At 35.3% G+C, this 23,394-nt stretch overlaps 1 protein-coding gene across 4 annotated transcripts in view; it reads right to left on the bottom strand.

Moving 5' to 3' along the window:
• Positions 1-23,394, bottom strand: part of ATRNL1 (attractin like 1) — a 431,089-nt gene that overhangs the window by 348,957 nt on the left and 58,738 nt on the right. For all 4 annotated transcript variants that reach the window (XM_084210857.1, XM_084210858.1, XM_084210859.1 and 1 more), the window contains 3 exons: positions 16,846-17,101; positions 10,669-10,852; positions 6,591-6,745 (listed from right to left, as the gene is read on the bottom strand). In XM_084210857.1, coding sequence (XP_084066983.1) covers positions 6,591-6,745; positions 10,669-10,852; positions 16,846-17,101 — 595 coding nt within the window. The remainder of the gene's footprint in view (positions 1-6,590; positions 6,746-10,668; positions 10,853-16,845; positions 17,102-23,394) is intronic.

The raw sequence follows: 23,394 nt of genomic DNA, 5'->3' as shown, positions 1-23,394 counted from the left end.
GTGCAAGTCACACGAGGATGGACTCGGCACCCAGGGGAGGGCCACCATGGCACAGCTACGGCAGCAATGCCTCTAAGTCACCTTGGGCTTCCACCAAATCACAGCCTGAGCCCATCAAGAGAGCCAGTGTGAGACCATGGCTGTGATAAATAAATCAATTACATCTCTTTATAAATGGAAACAGAAATTAAAAGCACATTATTACTGGAGTAATGCAGATGGCTCAAACAGCAATAATTTTGACATCAGGTGGTAGACTCCATGGAATTAGCAGTGTGAAGAAAGTACAGCAAGTTTAATACAAGGTCTTATGGAGCAATACATCCCAAAATTCTTACTTCTTTCTCAACTCCTACCTTCTATCACTATCATTGTTAACATTATATTATCATAACCCTATGGAATTATTAATACACTTCATCTTTTACAGTTGTTCTTTTCTTATTTTCTCTACTTAAACAGAGTGGTGAAAGTATGCAATGCCAGAGAGATATTCCTGAAACAGCTTCAACCAAAAAACAAGCATTTTAACAACTGACCAGCAAAATCTTACAGTTACACTTTAAAATCAAGTCCTTGCTGCTGTTAAGTGACTGCACATTAACAGACACAGCACGTGTGACCTCATGTGCCTTTGATGGTAAAGGAAACAATTTAGAAAACCCACACTAAATTTCCATCTGATTTTAAAACTCACACTAAATTTTCATCTGATCTTGGGAAGTGTTGACATTAATTTTCTTATTTTGACAAACATATACATTATGAGCATAAATATATAGTCTTTCCTGTACTTAGAAATTTATTTCAGAAAAAGTGGGATTTAACACCAAGGGAAGACCACAAAACCATATTAAAGGCTGATTTTCAGATGAGGAACCCCTGAGGGCTGGAGATATAATAATTCCTTTCTCACTGATGGTATTTTTCAAACTGGCAGGTCTTTTCAATAGAGTACAAGAAAAAAAAGAGGGAGAAAAGCTTATTACAAATAGCGTCCCCTCTTATCTCCTCCTAGACTTCTCAATGACTACTGAACACTGAACAGAGCACTGTGCAAGAAAAATACTTTTGCTCAGCTTTCAATTCCTGATTTGAGTTTCTCTGTACAGTTGATTAATACAAAATACAGATAGCTAGCCAACTGATTCCTGGTGTTTTTCAGTAAAGAATCAAATAGAATTCATCCCTGTCCATCATCTTCAAACTTCTTTTGAACAACTGCAAGCGCCCAAATTTCCAGACTTCACTGTACCATTCCGAGAAAAAAATAACAAATGGCAAATATAATATAATTTATAACATGATTTATCAATGTTACAGCATTCTGTGTGTTGTGTGCATTATATTGTCCAATAATGATGGTAAACTGTGCAGCAAAGAATAACATCTTTTCCTCCATAAAATGTTAAGCCCTCAAGGCATTTTACTGACAGAAAGTGGAAGATAGTTGTATCTGTTCTATCTGTAACCAGGTACAGCACATAGCACATGGAAGTACACTCTGCTTTTAATAGAACCAGCTACTAAGCAGATGAAGAAACAATACTATTCATTCCAAACCTATTAGCAGAATTTTTAGCCACTGAAAAGTACAAGGAGAAATAAAGGCATTTTTTCCTTTCTTTCTGCTTTAAGAATAAGCTGTACCACATTATAATATTAAAAGAAAAAGTTTCATCCTCCTCCCTGGTGTAGTTTAAATGGTTCCCAGATGATACAGAAGTGGCTCTGACACTGAATCACCAGTCACACACATTTCTGTGATGAAACACAACAGAAATGCACTGGATTTGAAGCAATCCAGCTGAGAAAATCCCCACTTGAACTTTGCACAAGGTATTGCTCTCCAGAGCCCTGATTCCAAAAGGGCAGGCCTCAGCACATCTCATCTACAACCTACTGGCCACACTGCATTACTGATATCAGAAAGGATGACCTGGACATTTCACAGGAAAGTTGTCAATGCTGCAACAGTATTCATACACTACTGGAAGGTTTCCCAGTATGATTTTATAGAAAAAAACAAACCAAATCATTTCTAATCAACATTACAGTGTCAGTAAAATACTTGAACACAGAATTTGAATTTAAAAAATTAACTAATTAGGCTTACTAAAATGTGACTGAACAGAGGAAAAAAATAATAGAAAAATAAAAATAAGAAGCAAAAGTTGTTAGGATAGTCTTTAAAAAAGAGGCAACCAATGTTCCATACTTCAGCTCCAGGATCACATTTTCATTTTGGCACTGGCAGACTGATTTAGTAACAACCTCTTACTGCATTCAGAGCTTTGCTTTAAGAGAAGGTATATGAAACCACTACTTTATGCTTAGATTTATGAAATAATTTCTAAATTTCTAAATCTATTTAAATAGATTTGAAATGCCAATGTATTTATTCTGCTCAATCACACTGCAACAATGCAGTGCAGCTTTATGTGCTACATAGAATCCAGTGCCAGCTTATGCTTCTATTTTCCCTTTACATATTTCTAATAATTACTAGGTTCTTTTTTCTTTTGTGAAAGTAGTAATGCTGGTTCACAACATATGGACACCATTACACCTCTGTCTGGTTCTCATTCATGACTCTGGATGACTAAACACTGAACATAAACAGCTAAAACATCATGAAAATTATGTACTAGCAGAAAACTTATGAGTCTGAGTCTTTCCACACTTCATAAATATTTTTCTTTAATCAGATCATAAAAATCTCCTTGCTCTCAGGAAAACACAATAGCAAGTATGTTCAAAACAGCATGAATCGAATTTAAACTCTAGATCTAACATCTACAACAGAGTCTACACACATAACAGTGACTCCCCAAGCAGTAAAAAGAAATCAACAACCTCATGCTTTGCTATTAAAGGGACCAATTAGTGCATTATATTATTATGGCTTTGCTCTTCTAATAGCTCAGCAATATGGAGGTAATTGCTGTTACAGACTGCACCAAAACTGCATTTATAACTTAAGTGTTTAGGAACACATAAAACTTAATCTTTCACAGGCACTGATTTACATTTTCTTTGTGATAGCACACTGATATCCATTTGTAACTCCAGAAACAGGGATATCTTCAAAAACAGATGCATTCACATTGGGAAAAAAAAAATCACAGATATTTAAACTACTTCCTTTTGCTAATGGCAAAGACTAGAGGTGAAACAATTTACTTTACAAGCAAACAATTTATGAATAAACAGCTCATTTTTATAACAAAATACAAGCAATAGGTTTGATTCAATCTCATTAAATAATTTTGATTTTTTTTTTCAAAAGAGGAGAATGTTTCTAAGCTTTGTTTGAATACCCTGGAAGAAACTTAATACTTCACATGCAATATTGTCTTTCATAAGCAATTGAATTTGTATACTATTTCATCCATAATAATAAACTGAAATCCAGATAGTAACAAAAGAAATATTATGGAATATATTATTAGTGTAAACATATGGGTTATTGCACTTCTCCCACAGATCCCAAACAATGCAGAACTCCAACCACCACTAAGAGAAAGCACAGAAACAGCTGCCATGTTCCCAGGATTTCAGGTTTTGACTTTTATAGAGATTCCCTGACCATAATTCTCTGTACATATCAAGGGCATCCAGACACCTTAGCAACTGTCAAATGTGGAACAAAAGGACTGAGACTGAATACTTCATAAACTCAAACTCTTAAGGAACTTAGGTATGCAGAGATATATTTACTAACTGCACCATTTTGGCCAGAAACTAAAATAAATATCTTGTCTTTAAAAAAAGCTTTTATTTAATTGTACTTTAAAACTGGTCTCAGTAGTTAGAATCTGTTTTAAACTCTGATTCTGTGTGTCTAATAATCAATTTTTATCTGCAAATTTTGCATGTGAATACTCATAAAATATAATCTAATTACTTTTCTAAGAACTGACTGGAATGAAAACGTAAGTTTTAAGCATATGGGGGCCCTTGTAAAGAAAAGCAATAATCAACATCATTCAGAAAACTACAGGTCAACCCCAGCATTAAAGACCGTCCCCATTGCAAAGCTTCCTCTTTCAGATTAATGAAGCAGTAAAAGCACAGTTGGAAAATACCTGAGCTCTACAAGAATGACCCTCTGTGGATCTTTAAGGGGCTACCAGGGCAACCCAGGGGCAACCTGGTGGTACAAAAATCAAAGCAGAACAGAAGTATACCAAGGTCAGATTTCTAAAACTCTTTTTCTTAATGCAGCAGCCTTCCCATCATGTATTTACTGTCATATAAATAAATACATCAAGCAATATTAAACTAAAGCAGTTTTTATAACGTCTCCCCATCTCTGTGTCTTCACCTATAACAGATTTGCAGCAGGTATTTCAAATTACAGAACTGAGCTCTTGACTCATGACACATTTAAATGTCTAAAACTTGTTATAGACTAAGCTCAGAACTTAGAGAACAATGACTGACTCAGAAAAGCAGAGGGGGGAAAGGTAACTCTGTCCTAAGCTTGGTAAAATGAATTGCTGTCTGGAGATACTTCTCACTGTGCCTGGACTAGAGGAGGAATGTGGATTACCAAACTGCATTAGAAACCAACCTTTCAGAAAGCTGAGCTTGGCTGAGATGAAGCCACATGAACAGTTATTCCCATTAATATGAAAAGCAGAGTTTTCATGGGTAATAAAAAGCTGAAGCAATCTATCCAGACCATGTCACATATAATAAGAGAGATAATCAAAAGTACTCTCTAGCCCAACTTGAACATAAATAGCATAGGCTCTATCTCCAGGATTCAGCTGGTTTCCAGACAGCACCCATTTTTTACAAGACAAGGCTAACACTCCATCACTTGCAAGGTATCTAGGAAATGTGATGCTGATAGCATCGTATATTTTTTTCTTCCAAGCATTGTTCAAAAACTCATGATACAAAGTAAATAAGATTCTGAAATATACCTATTCCATAATTATTTAATTCTTCATAAAATATTTCAAGTTTCCTGAAAAATATATCTCCATCAAATGTATGCTGTGAGATTTGTTTTTAAGTTGGTAAAATGAATATTACAGAAGAATAAGTCTGAATCAAATCAGTCTTCATATGGTCCATTTTTTAATATTAATTACTACATCCAAAGAGTGATTACTACATCCACTTCTTTTGTACTTCATAACACAGTTTCATAACACATGGAGAATGTGACTTGCAAGAGAATACAAATACCAAATTAAATATAACCAACTGGACAAACCAAAATATCGTTCTACTTAAGAAAAAACAGTATAAGGAATCTTCATGAAAGATGATAAAAAACTATCAGCGTGTGAAAGTCAGAAAGTTACATTAATTCAGATCTTATGACTCACACTATTGATCTGTAAGTGCACATTTACAAATAAATGTAAACCAATAAATAATACTATGCTCCAAAATGAGAAAGGAGCCCTGTTTCATTAAAAATTAAATCCACATGTAAACTGAAGTGAGAACAAAATCAATAGCTCACACCATCAGATGCCTATAAGAAGCTATGGAATATGCAATAGAGGGTTACAGTAAAAAAAATTCAGCTGTTTTGCTAAGGTATTACTTGCACACCCATTAAAACCTGCAGGAAATAACCCATATATGTTCCATGTACTGAAATCAGTCATTATTTTTGTATTAAAGCAAAGACATTGCATTGATATCTACAGTGAATGTCATAAAGAGCCATTAGCTCGTCCTGAAAGAAGGATCAGCCTCTTCTACCACTGTAGGCAGCTGATAAACGCTTGCCAAAAGCAGATCCAGGCAATATCCACAGGCTATTCTCACCAGGAGCATGCATGAGTGCATTTCCCAGGCTGCTCTGACACAGTTCCCTTTTTTTTGGCTCCCAGGACAAGAGACTGTGATTTTTGGTCCCAATGTGTGCTGTATGATTATATTTAAAGCTCAAATAAGAGTTATATGTTTATATTTAAAGCCTATGCATAAAATATGGGCATGAACATCAGGGAAGGGAAAAACTATTTATGGTAAGAACAGCAGTGGCACAAGATAGGAAAAAGATTATGGACTCACTAAATTCTCTTCTATTTATAGCCTCCACAATCCTATAGGGAGGCTTTTCCATAAGTGTACAGCTCGAAGGGTTGGAACCACTCACCAGAATGAAAGTGACACCCACCAAGTCTTGTCTTATCACAGTTTTCCTCCCAACTGTATTCTTATCATATATTTACAAACAACAATCTTTTTTGCTCTCAGCCACACTCTTGTGAAATTATATATACCATATCCTTTTATCATCTCCTAAAGGCTCCTCATGCTTCACTCAGCCCTAATACCATTTGCCATGTAGAGCCTTTTTTCAGTTTGTCTTCCTTAAAAATGTGTTGCCAAAATACTCAAAAAATATTCAGGGCCTTGAGAATGGCATGGATGCTGCTACGCCCCACAAATCAAAATCTTTAGATTCCACAAACTGGAACAAAAATCTCTAAAATGCATAAATAACTTGAAGGTGTTTGGGATCAAAACTATAAAGAATCACATTACCTGAACTTGAGAAAGCAGAATTGTGGTATTTAAAACCAAAATGAGAAAAAAACCAGTACAATACATACCTATATCATATGAAAGAAAGTCAGCAGAAAAACACTTTGCACCATTGCTCAGGGAAGTATCATTATGAGTGTTTCCACCAAAAATGAGCATAGCCCCATTGATTAAGACAGCTGAATGAAGGTATCTTGCAAAGCCACTCTCTTTCAAAATAGTCCTACAAACATAAGAGCAAATACATAGTAACACATGAAAAACTGAATATGGGCATCAAGAAAATTTGTATGTGAAAGCAACATAAACCAAGAAAAATAGTAAACCATATCTATTACTCATTAAATACAATGACATTTAATCAGACTATTTCTAGGATTATCCATTTTCTCATGGTACCAAAAAAATATATTTAAAATATCACATTTTAGTTAAAATAAAACAGTTTGCCAAATAATATAGCTGAAATTAGTTTTAACATGTTTATATTCTTCAGAAATGATTACTGATATGGTAAATTTAACTCAAAACCGAATAAAAACTCATTCATAGCATTAATTCCTATTCTTATATATCCTTAGCCATATTAGTTTTTTGCTCAAGAAATGCAATAAAAATTCTTTAGAAGGCTAAAGTAATCTTTAGACCATCCTTAAAATTAAAAAAGGAAAAAAAAATTCTAATTAATTGAACACAGAAAAAGAAATGGTAGAATGCATTCTAGGTATAATAAAAATACTTGCACTGCTTCATAAAGTTATTCAGACTGGTAAACTCAAACACAGAAAACTAAAAAAACTGTCCAGGCAATTGAGGCTTTGATCTCTGTCTTTATTCACTTCAGCCTCTGTGTGTGTGGTCTGCTTTGTGCCCAGCAATGGCACAGCCCCAACAGTAGCCAAGAGCTATCAATGCCACAGTCTGTAAGGGGCAGATGTGGGGCCAGTAGAAAGAACAGAATACAACTTGATTCAATCCCAGCAAATAAATCTTACCAAGGAAGAGAGTAACCATCTGTGGGTTGTGCCAGATGAATTAGTTAAGCAGACCAGCTGTAGACATGTTTGTGAAGGGCTGATTAGATCACCAGTACAAAATACCTTTTACATTCTCCTAATAACCTTTCATTGTTTCAGTAAACTAAGTTTACAAGCTTAGACTCTATTTTTCATTTATGTTACTACATACAGCTCAAATCTTACAATTAAGCTGTTAGTCATTTGTTTCCTGTAAGAAACTGACTCAACAATCTTTCCTTATGATTGAATAATACTCTCTGTTGAACCACTCTCATATTTGTTCAGTATTTTTACATCATCATGTTTGAAGGAAAAGGTTTAAAGTACTTCTCATTTTTCTTACATAATAAATAAACCAATCAACAAACTTGAAATATTTTAAGTGATAAAAGACTGCATATTTAAAAAAGTTGAAAGGAAAGCATCAAACCTGAATTCTCATATTATTATTGAAATAAATTCCCCCCTAGCCCTGGAAAGTAACATCAAAAGAAATATCAAAGACTAAATGAAAATAAATGAGCTTTTTTATTGCTTAAAAATGTGACAATTCCTTCAATCCACTTACATACCCACACACGTGCTTCTGCTTTTGACCCCTTTTTTTTTCCTTTCCTATTAAGTGTCTTGCTTTTCTCTTGTGTATTTCTGATTAACATACTTTGAAAACAGAGCACCACGTAAGTCTGTTTGTCTAACCAAGAATTGGCTTGATACAGGGCACTTATGGTACTCCCAGATAAATGTGGTATTTGGGTTCAACTCATCAGCTAGCAAGATGGAAAATCAGAATTACATGGAAGTAGAACAAGACATTATTTTTAAGTTATTTTCAACTGGCAATGGAGGAATTCTGCTGCTATGACTTGAAAGAATGATAATATCCCAAGAACATGTTATCTTTGTCCATTTGGACTACAGAGACCTTCCTGTCTTCTGCTTTTCCAGTTTTCTACAGCCTCTATTGCCTAATTTACACTAATTGCTATACACTAGGCTCTGCCTTGATGATCTGCCTTGCAGCTGTCTACAAATAGTTGTGTTGATCACTAAAGGCCTGAAGAGACATACACTATTCTGGGGAAAACTAAGGATTCTCCTCTGCACAGTAGATATTTTAAAAAATCTCCACAGGTTTCTTTTTTGGGCTACTCACTTGTCTACTTGTCACCCAATTGCATTGCCCCACTGCTGGTCACTACCACAGTGTGGGTTTTTTTCTTGCAATTTTTGCATATTGTGTGCTGAGTTTCATCCCTCCCAGTAACAGCAACTTTTCCTCAAGATTCAGCAGAACTGGAAGTTTGTTAATTTGGCCATGATTTTCACTATTCATTAGCATCACTAATGAGGGCAATCTAGAGAACTCTCCAACACATATCAACCCCATGCAAATTCTGTGAGAGTCTCAGCAGGTTTCCCCTGAATCCATTATTTATGAGCATATTCGTGTATCTGCAAACATTACTCGGTGTTAACTACACCAGTGCCAAGTGCTGCAGGCAGCAGCACCACTCTGGAATGGTAACAGAAACACCCAGAAGCCAGCAGGTGCTTCCTCCAGCTTCAGGCCATTATCCAAGCCCAGCTCCACGTTGTGCCCCAGCTGCAGCAGCAGGGCAGTAATGCAAAGCAATGCAGGTATTGCCAGCACTGTAATACCCCGTTGTGGATTAGGAACACAGTCCACATTAGGAATTTAAATGTTGCCCTCTCACATTCCAAAAAACATAAAGCTTGTTTATTTGATATTAAGAAATTAAAACTTACATGGAACTGAGTTGAACAGGTAATCAGATTGGTGTACCTCAACTTACTGAAGCCTATGAACCTCTGCCAGATCAGCCACAGAAATGGAGTGAGGGCCAGAGACTAACAGTGAGGACCAGCAAATGGCATGGACATGGGCATGAGAGAGCCATCAAGATTCCAACTCTTCCTCATACAACACCTATTCAGTGCCACATTCAGTCTCTTACCCCACTGAGTGCTTTGAATGCTAATCATAAGGTGTCAGATACAGTAAACAAAGTTTTTATTACTATATGTCATTACTGCATCCTCTGAGCCCATTTTCAGTCCCATAGTAAAATTCACTCCCAGTGTAAATCTCACAAAACAAAGACCTGAGTTCTCCTCAAGCTGCAGAGAATGCAACATTAGTATAGAGTCAAATGAAGTATCCTTTATTAGTTTTATATGAATTCGTTTTTATATGAATAATGCATAAAAACATTCCAGCAATTATTATTATTATTTTGTCGAACAGACCATCAAAGGAAAAAAAATCACTTTGTTCCAAAAATAGAATAAGAAAGCATTAAAATTGCAGGAACTCATAAATACATTAAAAGGGGAAAAAAAATAAATTCTTGTATTAATGTTTCAAATGCCATGAGTTAATGGTATTAGAACCTCAGTGAAAACAAACCCATGCTCCCAACATCTGAGAGCAAGTTCGAGGTGCTTAAAGTGAAGTTATTAGAACTCTAGAAAAACATTAAATTGCAAGAATTGAAATGTTCAAAGAAATAGTTCTTGATCTCAAATCATTTCTAAGGTAAGGAAAAACCTTCAAGGTCACTTTCTGAACATGACATACAAGTAGCCTTCATAAATTACAATAAAGTTGAGGAACAAGGAATTGATAGAAACAGAAACACCAAGAGCATTCATGACTAAGGATTCCTACATAATACCAGAGGTCTTCTCTCTTATTTCTGATAGTTTTGTGAAAAATAACCTTTCCACAGTTCTTAAGTTTTTCTCCTTCTTTAAATAACAGCCACTGTAACGCACACCAGCAGTATATTGACATCATGAGGAAACAGTTCACACGTGCTATTTCTGCACAGTGATTGTGTCTGGAAAGAGGAACCTTTTCCTAATTTTTAGAGCATGCACAAAGCTTCCTCCCTGCCATCCTTTCAATGAATAGCTCCACTAATCCATCGAATCAAGTGTAGTGCCTCACCACAATTCTTCCATTTTGCTGCAGAGACGGTGTTGTTCTGAAATGTGCAAAGGGTATAGAGGTACCTGCATGACTTTGCCAGAACCTTAGCCAACACTTCTGTTTTCTTCAGTAACCTATAATTTGGTTTCCTACATCATAAATCCAACTTACCATGTCCGAGTATTAACTTCATATCTGTAAAGATCATCCACCAATCCATATTTATTGCCAGGCAATGCTTTGTATCCACCATGGACATAAATAGATTTTGTCAGTTCATCATAGACACTGGTATGGCCATATCCACCTTGAACAATTGCTCCTTTCGTTTCTGGTACAAGCCAAGAGTTAGACCCTTGAAGAGACATTAAAAAAACCCATAATTTAAAGGCTTATCATTGCCAAATCACAATACTGGGCTATAAAATAATTTACAATATAATTCTAAATACAGCAATAACTATTGGGATTTATTTTAAGAAGTAGTTTTATACCAATGTATCAAAATATCTGCAATTAGATAATGTTGTCAGACTATTGCCTGCTATTCTTAATCAAATCAAAACTACATCATTGTCACACCTGCCAGGCAGTATCTCATCCTCTCCCACATGTGACTTCAGCACTCACACAAACAAAGAAAAAGCCCAAAGCTTTTTGAAAATATGAAATTAGGAGTTATGATTAATTCTCACCAGAGATGGCTGATGAGAATTCTGTGCTCCAGCTCCTTCAGATTCATTAGGAACACCTGTGCTCAGTCACGGGGAGTCTGAGGAGCCTGGCAGACACTGAACTGCAGTGAGTCGTGAGAGGCACGTAACATAAGGCAGCTCCAAGTGTGCATGGATATGGGCAGACACTTTGGGAGTAACCGTAAAATTATTGAGCTAAAATCCATTTCCAACCACTCTTTCTTAGTTCTTTAACTGCAAATAAACCCATTCAGTTGCAGAAGACTCACAAAAGAATAATTTGATAGCAGCTCATTCAATTGGCATTTAAATCCATGTTTTACATCACATGATTAATAACTGCAAAGAGACACCAAATAAAACCAGCCACAATAGCTGTTATGACTGAAGAAGAGAATACAACTGGAAAATTTTTTACCATAGCAAAAAAAAAAAAAAAAGACACCTATTAAGTTCCTGCAGCCTGTAGCCCCAAAATGTCTTTTTTCCCCCCTCCATCTCCCCAGATGATGATGTAAGTGACAAAAAGAGCAAGCCAGGAGGTATTTCCTGGACAAGGCAGCCTATACAGAAGAGCCTGTGATGACTGGGAGTCAATGCTACAGACGTGAACAAGAAGTAATTCACTTGCAGCCTCGTGGAGATGGACAGAACAGAGGGCCTGGACAAGGACATCCAAAGTGGAGCCATCTCCCAGTTCTTAACTGGCTACCATTATAAAGTTACTTATCCAAGGCTAGCAAACACCACCATACACCTTGCTTCCTCTGCAAGTCAAGCTAAATACCATTCTAATTTTTAACTGATGTCATGTAGGTAGTTTAGATTAACTCTTTTTCCTCCAGATTCTCAGGAAGAGGCTCATGATTTTCAGTTATTACTTTTGCTATCATACTTTCCTTAAATAGTTTCCCGGCATTGCCTCTATAAGTCATTTTTTTCAGTTACAAGTGCTTATGGCAAGTAATAAAGTATAGATTCTGAGGAAAAATTGTGATGATTTTTGTGTGTATGAATGCTAGTATTTGTGGTAATACACTATTTATAACTGACACAGAATATTTACATTATTTATGTGTGGTGTAATGTAAGCAGTATTTTATTTCAATCCCCATGTTGGATATTATCTAGCTATGAAGAAGTGCAATTCTGAACACAAATATCAAATTTGTACTGATAATACTGTACATTACATATATATTACTTTGATAACTAATAGATTTGCTTGATACAATTTCTGTAAGAGGGCTGGTGAGAAGTCAGCCTGCAGATACACATTTCTATTACCAACAATATCTTCATTTATTTATTTAATGATCAGTCCTAGAGATTGGCATATATGCTTTTCAGGGAAAAAGAACTATTTCTCCCCATAAATTGGCACAATGCTGATGGTAATATGCATAATAGAATATTTTGCATTTCTATCTGACTGGTTCGTGTAGCATTTATACAGCATTATGGTTTATGTAGAATGCTGTATTTGATGATTCTGAGATCTTTTCCAACCTAAATGTGTGTATGATTCTGAGTAGCATTTAGAACACTGTCACAGTAACATTGCATATTGCATCACTTTACATGACTTGAGCAGAAATATGAAAACCTGTTCCTTTTTGAATAAAAAAAAAAGTGCTATGAATAACTACAAAAATTCAAGGAAAGAGGTCCACCAACATCCTTCTGAAATAAAAGCCAAAAACCATGTTATGTTGCTCCTTCTACTTTCCCTTCTAAAATTTAACTGAGTTGCCTGAATTTCAAACACTGAAATGTGTACATACAGTTTTGATATCATTCACACTTCAGCATCTTGAGTATTGCATCGTTCATACAAAAATACAATCCTGTCTATATTTAAAGGCATTACTATGCATAAGGTCTGACCTTTTGAAGCAGCTTATTGATATGAGTCTTCACCTACCTTTTTTTCAACAAAAATTTGCTTTTTATTGAAGGTGTTTACATAACCCTTGTCATACTCAGAGATCCTCCTCTTTCTAGCATTATATAATAAGAATATCAAAATATATATAAGAATAAGAAGTACTTGGTTGACCAAACTAGTGATTGAAATTGCATTCTCAAAAGCTTAAAAAGTCAAATGCAGCAAGAGCTTCATGAGCAAACATGCCAGAAATAAGGAAATAGGAGGTTTTAAATTTTTTTTCCAGATTTAAACTTCAAGTCTAGTACACAATGTAAAAATAAGGAAGATACATTGGTCCAATCTGTCCTTATCATAATACAACCCTTAGATCAGGTAAAAAGAACAAAATGTCCAAGAAGCACCTTGGTGTGCTACCTTCATTTTATCACACTTGAAAATTTTACAAGCAACCAGGAAGTTTATGTTAACTTTAACAAAAAAGAGGAGACATGCTACATATGGGGCCACTTTTTAAAATATTATTTCAAAGAAATACTTTTAACCAAAAGCAATCTACAACCTACTTTTGAAGCCACTAAAAAGTTGGGCTAAAATACCATGATATTATGTTAATCCAAAGAAATCTCTGTCTTGTAAAAAAAAAAAAATTATCACAGAAGACTTATTCAGAAGTTTCTTAATATAGAAGGAGCCTTTATAAACCTCAGCTAAACCAAAACAACATTATTATATTCACCTTGAGACTCACATTGAGATTCTTAGAAGGTTTATGAGGTATTGCTAACCTAAAGGGAAATAAATTTCCCTGGGGAGTAACCCAGAAAAGCTTTATGGTTCAAGTTAGTAAAATCATTCACATAATTCCCATATCAGGATTTACTGGCTCCTCAGAAGTCATAAGTCTGGGTGCAGCAAGAAAGGACAACAGGAAGCTCTCTTCTTCCTGCAGCAACCACCACACCTCTGGAGTGGAAATAAATTCATGTGCCTTTGCATGGTGAAAATCTGCTACAAACCCTGTCCAATTATTCCAGAATTTATTTTACTCTCATAGAAATTACTTTCCCCCCTAATCCGACCCTAATGCCAGAGACATTTTGAGATTGGCTACACCTTTGATTGGTATGCTTTATTAACAAGAACTACATACCTACATGAAAAGCTAGCGATTTTCACAATTATTTAAAACCTCTTCAGGTGTCTCTGAACCCAGACCTTATGGAAATCATGGTCACAGCAAATAAATAAAGCTTTAGCACCAAAATTCCACGTACCAAGTTCATCAAAGTACTGGATCCTAGAGGTTTCAGTTCATATGAACCAAAGGACAAACTGCCTCTACATCTCTTTCTAGGCATGTGGCAAATGCTTGAAGAAACAGCCTTCATTAGGACTAAAAGCCATAACTGATAACATGCAGAAACAATAACAGTACAATTTGAAATGTTAAAATAATATGCTTTTAAAACAAGCAGAGAAAGAAAAATAAGAATCTGGCTTTTTCTTTCTATAATATCAGAAGCCCTTATTTTTATGAAATTTCCCATCCTATTCAGGTGAATTCATACGAATACTTCTCACTTCCTATGTCTTTTAAGTTTGGATCCTGAACTGCTAAAGTTCTCCCAAAAAACAGCAATTCTTAATTCAAACCACCAGCTGGAATTTTATGGTTAATAATGCGTTCATACAGCTGCAAAACTGTAGATAAATGCCACGGCCAACACAGAATTCAGGAAAATTTACCACAAAATTCACTTCACTTAGAGGGGAGGGAAAGGAGGGAGATGCAGTGAGGTGAAATGAAACAGGAGAATTCTCTGTGGCAGCAATGGTTCAGGTACCCCCTGTTCTGCAAAGCACAGGGAGCCCCAACAATCAGTCCTTCATCAGATGAGGAGACTCACTGAAGCCAATGGGTTTCCACAGTAAATACCCTAGACTGTTACAAGTTTCCTTTGTGTTTGATGCAAGTGAAGCACATTTTCTCTAAGTAAATCTCTCACTAGAATATGACAAAAATATACTATCAAAAAGGAGACATTAAAAATTGAGAATAATTGACACACAACTGACAGAGAACTGCTTTCTTTTACTCTAAGCATATCCTCATGGTAGGGAAGGTTTGAGGTTTTTTTCTTTGTTTTTTTGTGTTATATATGCTTAACTACACTGTTTTATTAATCCTCCACAAATGTAGCTGTAACATTAAAAAAATAAAATAGGAACAAGCTGTCCACTTCAACCATAAGGCCGTCAATAAAATCAGCCAGGCAGAAAATCTTACTATACAAATCATGTTCCCTTCTTCCTAATTAAACTAACAACAATAATAGGTGAGAATAAAATTGGTACTTCTAGACCATATTAAATTAGCAGCATGTGAAGAAGCAAATGACTTAAAGTTCCAACAGAAGAAGCAAATAATTTGAAGTTTTCCAATAAACATTACAGTGAATGAGCATGCAGAAACTAGAACAACATATTGTTTCCTTCACAGAAAAAAAAACATCTCTGATAGGTCAAAAAAACAACTTTCTGAAAGTCAGTTTTTCTAAAAAATGGCCTTTAATGCTAAAGAAATATTAGAATACTGTTGTCAAGCATCATTCTAAGACCAGAGTTTTATAGTAGCTTTTATGCAGTTAAATTGGAATTTTTCAGTGTGAATAAAGAACATTATGGTGCTCTTCCTCTTACTGCCATTCACTTTTATCCTTTTTCAACACTGTTATATAATTTTGACACTGCCATCAGAGGTAATGCCAGTAATTCCAGAGAGCATATGAACCATCTGAGTTTTGAAGGGATTTCCTGAACATATAAATCCGTTTAAGCAGTGATTATATAAATATGCATACATGAAAAAATGTTAAATTGAACAATTAAAAACAATTACCATCCCTTACCATCTAGGTATTACTTTGGAATTTTGTATTATGCCTTCTGCATATTTATTCATTGCATAAATAACTGAGAGACTCAGATAAACGCAACAGGAAAATGAATTAAACAAAAGTAGAAGACTATAATTTTAATTAGTAGGCATATAAATATACCTAAGAATTTATCAGGTGTATATTTTCAATATTATTCCATGGAAATAGTATCTTAACTGCACCATGGATATGATTAAAAGATTTCTCTTGGTTTATTTAATTTCAGCATTTAAAATCACCCCAGAAAAGCTTGCAGTTCACAAGGGGAATCCCAGACAGACATGGTAGCTTATTTAGAGAAAATTAGAGTTCATTGTCAATTATTACCTCTAACAGCAACATGCACATCTTCAAGAGAGAACCCTATATATAATGATGAACTAAGTTATTACATTTAAAAACAACACAACAGAAAGAAATTAATATACCAGCATTAAAGAACCTTTAAAATAACTAAATTGCTATTGGCTTTGCTCTTCTAATGTATGGTAAAAACAGCAAGTCTGTGTTGAAAAACTATGTTTCATCACAATTACCACGGTGAAGAATTTCTGGTTTCAATTTTTATCCTCTTTAGGGTACCACAACCACATACAAAAATGGAAAATGTCATGGTGCTCCAAACACACCTGAAACACTATTAGTGGACAAGAAATCTTACATACATAACTTGAAAGAAAAAAGTTGAGGCTTTATTTAAATTGGAAAATACGTATTTTTCTTTCTGGAAAAAGGAAAATCACTTTTTTTGCTTTTTTTCACTTAAAAAAAACCAGCACTTTTTGTATCAGTTTGTGATCAAAATGATTTGAAAGTGACTTACTGATGTAGTATTCCTGCACAATGCTTGTGTAACCATATATGGAAGAATATCCAAAAATTACAATCATAACCACATCTCTGCTGTCCAGCTCTACTATGTGTGCTGAATGACCTTCCACAGCATATTGCTGTCCATGGACAAGGACTGCAGGAATTCTGGTACTCCATGTTTGACTGGGTATGTTGAAAACCCACAGTTCATCAGTGACATTGCCATTACTCGTTTCAATTTTGCCTCCATACATGTAGATGTCTTCCTGTAAAAATGGGAAGGGAGAGAGGAGAAAGCAAATAATGGATTACAGAAGGATAACATCTGAACTGCATACTCCTCTGCTGAGCAGTATTTCATAACTGAGCAATCTGATTTAAATCTCCACATTTAATCTTACATTAACCAGCTCAATATCAGACACTAATCCCAGACAATGATACTTAAACTAAACCAACAATGATAAGGAGTCTATTTCTCTGAAAAATAAACCTAGCCATGAAAATGACACCAAAATGAATCTCAAAGAGATTATTTCATCCAGAAAACCTTTAATTACATGGCACTTCTAATCCATACTGCAGCATTCTATTTTAAAAAAAGCTAAACAGAAAGGATATTATATTGTTTTCTTAAGGAACAGTTCACAGAATTAAAATGTGATTTTTCACAAACTCAGTCTATGGGGATTTCACTCAGCACATACACAAGAAAGCACATTCTCTCCTACTAGCAAAGTAGCTTAAGTTCTGAGAAAATCCAGTCACCAGAACCCAAAGAAAAGGGAAAATGCATACATGGAATCATAGAAGAGTTGGAAGTTACTTTAAAGATCATCTTCTCCCACCCCCACCACCATGGGCAGGGACACCTCCACTATGCCAGGCTGTCCACCCTCATCTTGGACACTTCCAGGGATGGGGCAGCCACAGCTTCTCTGGACAACCTGTGCCAGGGCCCCACCACTCTCACACTGAAAAACTTCTTACCAGAACCTAAACCAAACCAAAACCTGAACCAAACCTGCCCTCCGACATTTTGAAGCCATCTCCCTTTTCCTGCCACTCCAGGCCCTTGTAAAACATCACCCTCCAGCTCTCTTGCTTGTCATGCAGCCCAGGATGCAGCTGGCTCCTCCTGAGCACATTTACTAAAATCAAATCCCATAGGGGCTTTCTTTGAGTTCTTTTTAAGGAATGCAAAACAGAGATTCCAGCCATCATGAACAACACACCTTAAACAGCAGGGCCATCTGTTCTGGTAAGTAATGAGTGATTTACTTAAATATTGCCTAAAAGGAAATTCTACTGAATTTCACTTCATCTGGATTTGTAAGCCAAGGTATGCAAAGTCACAGAACAAATTCCAGATTGTTGGCTTCACAGACTGATCAAGAACAGTTTATAGTGTTCTATGGAAAAAAACTTCCTTTGGTTCTGAGATTACCTGTTCTATGGAAAAAACTTCCTTTGGTTCTGAGATTAATACTCAGTCTTTGCTAGGACATAACCACCCCAGACACTCTGAATCCCATCTGCATGCTGCACACTTGGCAGCTGTCTTCTGCATTCTGCAATGTAACGTTTAGGGCTTACCTTAAACTCAGCCTTAGAAGGTTCAAATTAGAAGGAAAAAAAAAAAAAAGAAGAAGAAGCTGCAGGTTGAGCACATTTGGCATAGTTTGTCTTGGCATGAAATACTCAGAAAAACAGGCTGGAAGGCACAGAAACTACCGAAGAAGTGTTTGCATCAATCATGCAGAAATTTCAGAAACTGTAAAAGGAGTTGATGGATTTGTAAACACAAAGCGCTTTAGAGGGTTATAATGTTGTCACATACACCTGTGGTTGATGGTAAGGAACAGAGTCCAGAGAGTAAGAAAAGACTCCTCAATACCCAGAGAGATTAGGCAGCAAATGCCTGACCAAACTCTCTGATGCACTTACACAGTACACTTGAAATTTCTGCAACATTTTCAACTATTTCTTTTCATTTGAGGCGGGTAAACATTTCTCAATTTGGAATTTAAAATCTTTCCTGTGGAGGGATACATTGTGCTACTGGTGGTGTTTGAACAAAAGATGTTCACAGAAAGAATTTGTAGTTGGATTAGAGAGATATGTATCTGAACCCATTCTTTTCCTAAGAGATAAAACATTTCAAAGAGCTTGGTAAAGACCCACAAAAACTGAAGAAGGTTGTGCACTGATCCAAAGGAATGGTTTGAACAAATATTCTTCTTGAAAGGATCCTATATCGCTCATTCCTAACAACACCACATAGATCTCCAAAATCAAATCAGCATCACTAAAATTGTGAACTACTTATTTTCAATTGCTGATAACTGACTATAGCATAAAGAGAAAGCTAATTAGGGAGCTTCAGGGGCTGTACAACAGTATTTGAAAAAAAAATATTTCTGACACTGAGGAAAGACACTTTAAAAAAAAAAAAAAAAGGTGACCTAAAGAGCTGCATGAACTTTGAAAGTATTTCTCAGACAGCTGACAATAGCAAAGTCCTCCTCACAGTTCTGCTTAAATGATTCAAAGTTCAGATAAAAGAGCACTTCTGTGAGGAGTAATCTTTTAGGTGACACAGCAGATCCTGTATACAAGAATATTCACAGAGAAAAAGACAAGAAGGTCATGACAACTGCTTTATCAGCCACAAAACCAGATTTAACTAAGCTTTGCTAAGGGCTATTTCTGAGATTAAGAAGCTCCTAGTGCTGGTGAAAAATGCTTTAAAAGTGATGATCAGCTGAACACAAGAGAAAAACAAGCTGAGACACCAAAGTCAGTGGAAGAAATACAGAACTGAAATTAAAAAATGTTACTTGCATACTGTGGTAAAAACCAACCTCCTAAGCACATGAAGATAGACATTTATTTGGAAAGCCTTAATAGGAATGGATTGTAGGAATGATACGAGTGCAAATGGTCCTATGCAGCATAAAAATTGTGATAGAATAGAAGGAACCCCTTTATAAATTTTATACTACCTTTATAAATTATTTATATACTAAATAGAAGTCAAGGTATATGCTAAAGGTGAGGCTTTCTGGAAGACACAACACATAAGATACAGAGTTTAAAGTATGCCAGTGCACAAACACTGCTGACCTTTACCTGAATTAAGCATAGTAGATATTTGTTTATAAGACAGCAAACCAAGCAGGACTGCAAAGTAAAATAATATATTTTTTAAAAGAAAACAAAAAACATAAAATTGTGAGTCTTTGTGAAATTAGTGCAAAAAAGCGTGAAGAATCTGGCCCAAATTAAGGAACTTAAAAACTGTCCTCAGTCTAGAGGAGAAAGAAGGACAAGAAGCAGATTTTTCCATGGAAGAGATGACAAAACAGGTAGATAAGCACCAAGAAGACACAAGGCCTCCAACACATTCATATTTTAAAGTTCTGATAAGAGGTATCAAAACAAACACCTTCAATTACAGTATGAGATAGAAAAATTGATCATTTACTCAATAAATTAACTTTGGCCATATTAGATACATTTTATCATATGAGTAACATTCTCAAAGAAGTTACAGGAACCTTGAAAGACCTTGTGGTTTTTGAACCAAAATTTCATATAACTATTACTTTATGCAAATTGAAGTATAGAAAAGTACACTGTTTATCGAACTTCAGAGCTCCTGCTCAGTAGGGAATTACAGCAAAACGAGAAATTTCTTCCTGTAAACAGAGCAGGTCGACAGTTCACTCAATCATGACATTCCCACCTACAGATCCCATCAGTTGGTTTCTTGGCAGGTGTTCAGGTCCAAGCCAACAAAACAGCCAGCACATCTCCTGTTTGCTTCAATGGAACCAAAACTTTCCAATAAATGTTTCCATTTTCTTAAATCACATTTTTTCCCTGAGAAAACTACTTCAGTAGAAAATTCTGATGAACAATAATGATAAAAAAGATGAAAAAAGGCATATGATCTATAAATAGTTGAGTGTGCATATTGGACAGAGAAGATGACAGCAGAAGGCAGGAATGATAAGACCTAAGCCAGGATTTGAACAAAATAGTTAAATCACACTTCTCAAGTGAAGAAAACATTCATTGGATCTAGAATTTCTCTTATAGAGCAATGAATGACATGCACGTTTTTGACTGGACAAAATCAGACCAATAGAATGACTCAAATATAGGAGAAAAAGTAAGCTGTCACAATTTGAATGTTGCAAGAATCAATACAACTTACAGCCATAAAATTCCTCTTAATTTCTTCATCTTATTGATACCGTCATCATCTTTGGAGATGATGTTTGTTAAATAACCAAATAATTAAAATTAAATTAAATGCCTGGTGGGAGAGGTTAAAAAAGAGCGAGCCAGACTCTTTCCAAGGTAATAGAGCAAATAAACCAGATGTGATGTGCACAATTTGGAGGAATTCAATTTAAGTATAAGAATAAACATTTCTCTTTTCTCATTGAGAATGCTCAAGACTGGAAGAGTTTGCTCAAAGATCCTTGACAGAGGAGCATTCTACATTGAGGAAAAATAAAGCAGATCAAGGAGGATATTTTAAAAGATCACCAAAAGACCAAGAGCACTCACTTGTCCCTTAAGTCCCAATCCACAGACTGTACACCAGGGCAGAGTAACACTTGCACACACTTCACTTTGAATCCTGAACAAACAGCCAAAAATCATTTGCTCGATTGACCTTGGACATGTTCTCTTCACTGCACCTTATCTCAGTGTTAATATTGATTTTATATTTCATTTAAATGCAGTAATTCAAGACTTCAAAAACTTATCCTTTTTTTATTCCTAAAACTTCACAATTTTTCTTTTTCCTAAAGGAACAATACTTAGCTGCTTGGGCTCATACCTTGGAATGACACACTCTTATGCAAATCCTGTATGCATTCCAAATGAATCTTATCTGGTAGATACCATTAAAAAATGGAAAAAAAAAAAAACACCCACGCAACAAAGGGATAATTTATAATCCATTTCTAATGATTTGGAAGGAAGTTAATCACATTAAAATAGCCACATAATTTTTATTTTGTACTGCTGAACTATATCATGGCTACACAAAAAAGTTTCTCTCTCAGAAATTAGTTTTCTGTCTTAATACCTACATAAATCTAAACTGTTCCTGAAGAATTGGCCAAAGAAATGCTACTCATAAACCACACAAAGTCATCCTCTATTTTCTTGAAACAAGAATATCAATCTTTTTTCTCCCCTAGACCTTGATATTGAAATTAAATCTATATAAACTAACAGAACCCTAGCATTTATTAGGATTTTTGTTCTCTGTACTTCTACCTGAAATTTCTCAAAGTTTAGTCAAATTGGTACATCATTAAAGAAATTCTCCTTTTTCCCCCAAGCAAAATACAAGTCTCCCAAAATGTTACTTGGCAATAACTCATCCTCCACAAGCCTGTTTTTTGCATTCAACATGTGTCAACCGGTTTAGGACTGTCTAATATCTCCTCTTCCTTTCCACAAACTGTTATCTCCTTTAATATGGTTAACAGTATCAAGAACATTCTATGTGTTATATCAAAATTAAAAATTAGTTACATTTCTACTTGATCCAGTAATCCTCCCATTAGACCATGTCTGACAGACTGGAAAGCAATCTTCACTTAACTCTTCCTCCTGAAACCTGATTTAGTAATTCTTCGTTTGTTGTGGGACTATATCCTCTCTGAATAAGAACGTGAATAAGTTACCGGACAGGAACTTTTTAACTTATGTTCCCAACAGGACCAAATTCAAGGTCAAGACAATACTGCACCACACTGTATGTCAGGGGGTCAACCTAATCAAGAGTGCTGTCACTTTATTTCTTCACTATTTGCAGTTTTCCAATGGTTGGTGGGTTTAGTGAAAGGTATTAATTAAGGTGACCTTATTTGGACTTCACTTTCAAACCAACTGGAATATAACACTGAAACGAAGAATGAAAAATATGACAGTTCTACATAAAGAACCAATCTCTCAATGAATTAGGGCCATTTCATAGAAGGGAACTCTGAAGAGACTTTTCTCAAAACTGCATGCAAAAAGTGTGGGGCAGCTAATCTCACCTACTTCTGAGATCTACAAATCAGAATAAGAGAGCAAGTTGTGCATAAGATGTGATTCAAAGTCACAGAACAATAAAACTACAGAAATTGCTGGTACAACCTACCAATAGCTACTTAATAGAATAGCTAGAAAATACTTTTATATTTCCAGTGCTATTCAAATTATATCACAATAGCCAACAAAACTAGGCATTAAAAGAATAACAATAAACCAACTGGTGAAAGATTTTATCTAGTTCATAATAAAGTAGGAAAAGTTTTTACTTTTTTTTGCTTTGTTAACACTAGCTTTTGATAAGTCTAATAAAAAAACCAGAAGATATATACAGACACAACATCAACACTAATTAATTTGTAAAAAGAATCAAAACAATTACCCTTTCTTAATAAAGTTTTAAAAGTGGAAGTAACATTCATAAAACTCAAATGAGTTAAATTAAATTTGACTATATATAAAATGGTCTGTGTACTTTATGGTTATTACT

This window comes from Fringilla coelebs (genome assembly GCF_963513975.1).
Source record: "Fringilla coelebs genome assembly, chromosome: 8".
Classification (NCBI taxonomy): domain Eukaryota; kingdom Metazoa; phylum Chordata; class Aves; order Passeriformes; family Fringillidae; genus Fringilla; species Fringilla coelebs.
Note: the sequence above shows the minus strand (reverse complement) of the source record. Positions and strands in the feature narration are given on the sequence as shown.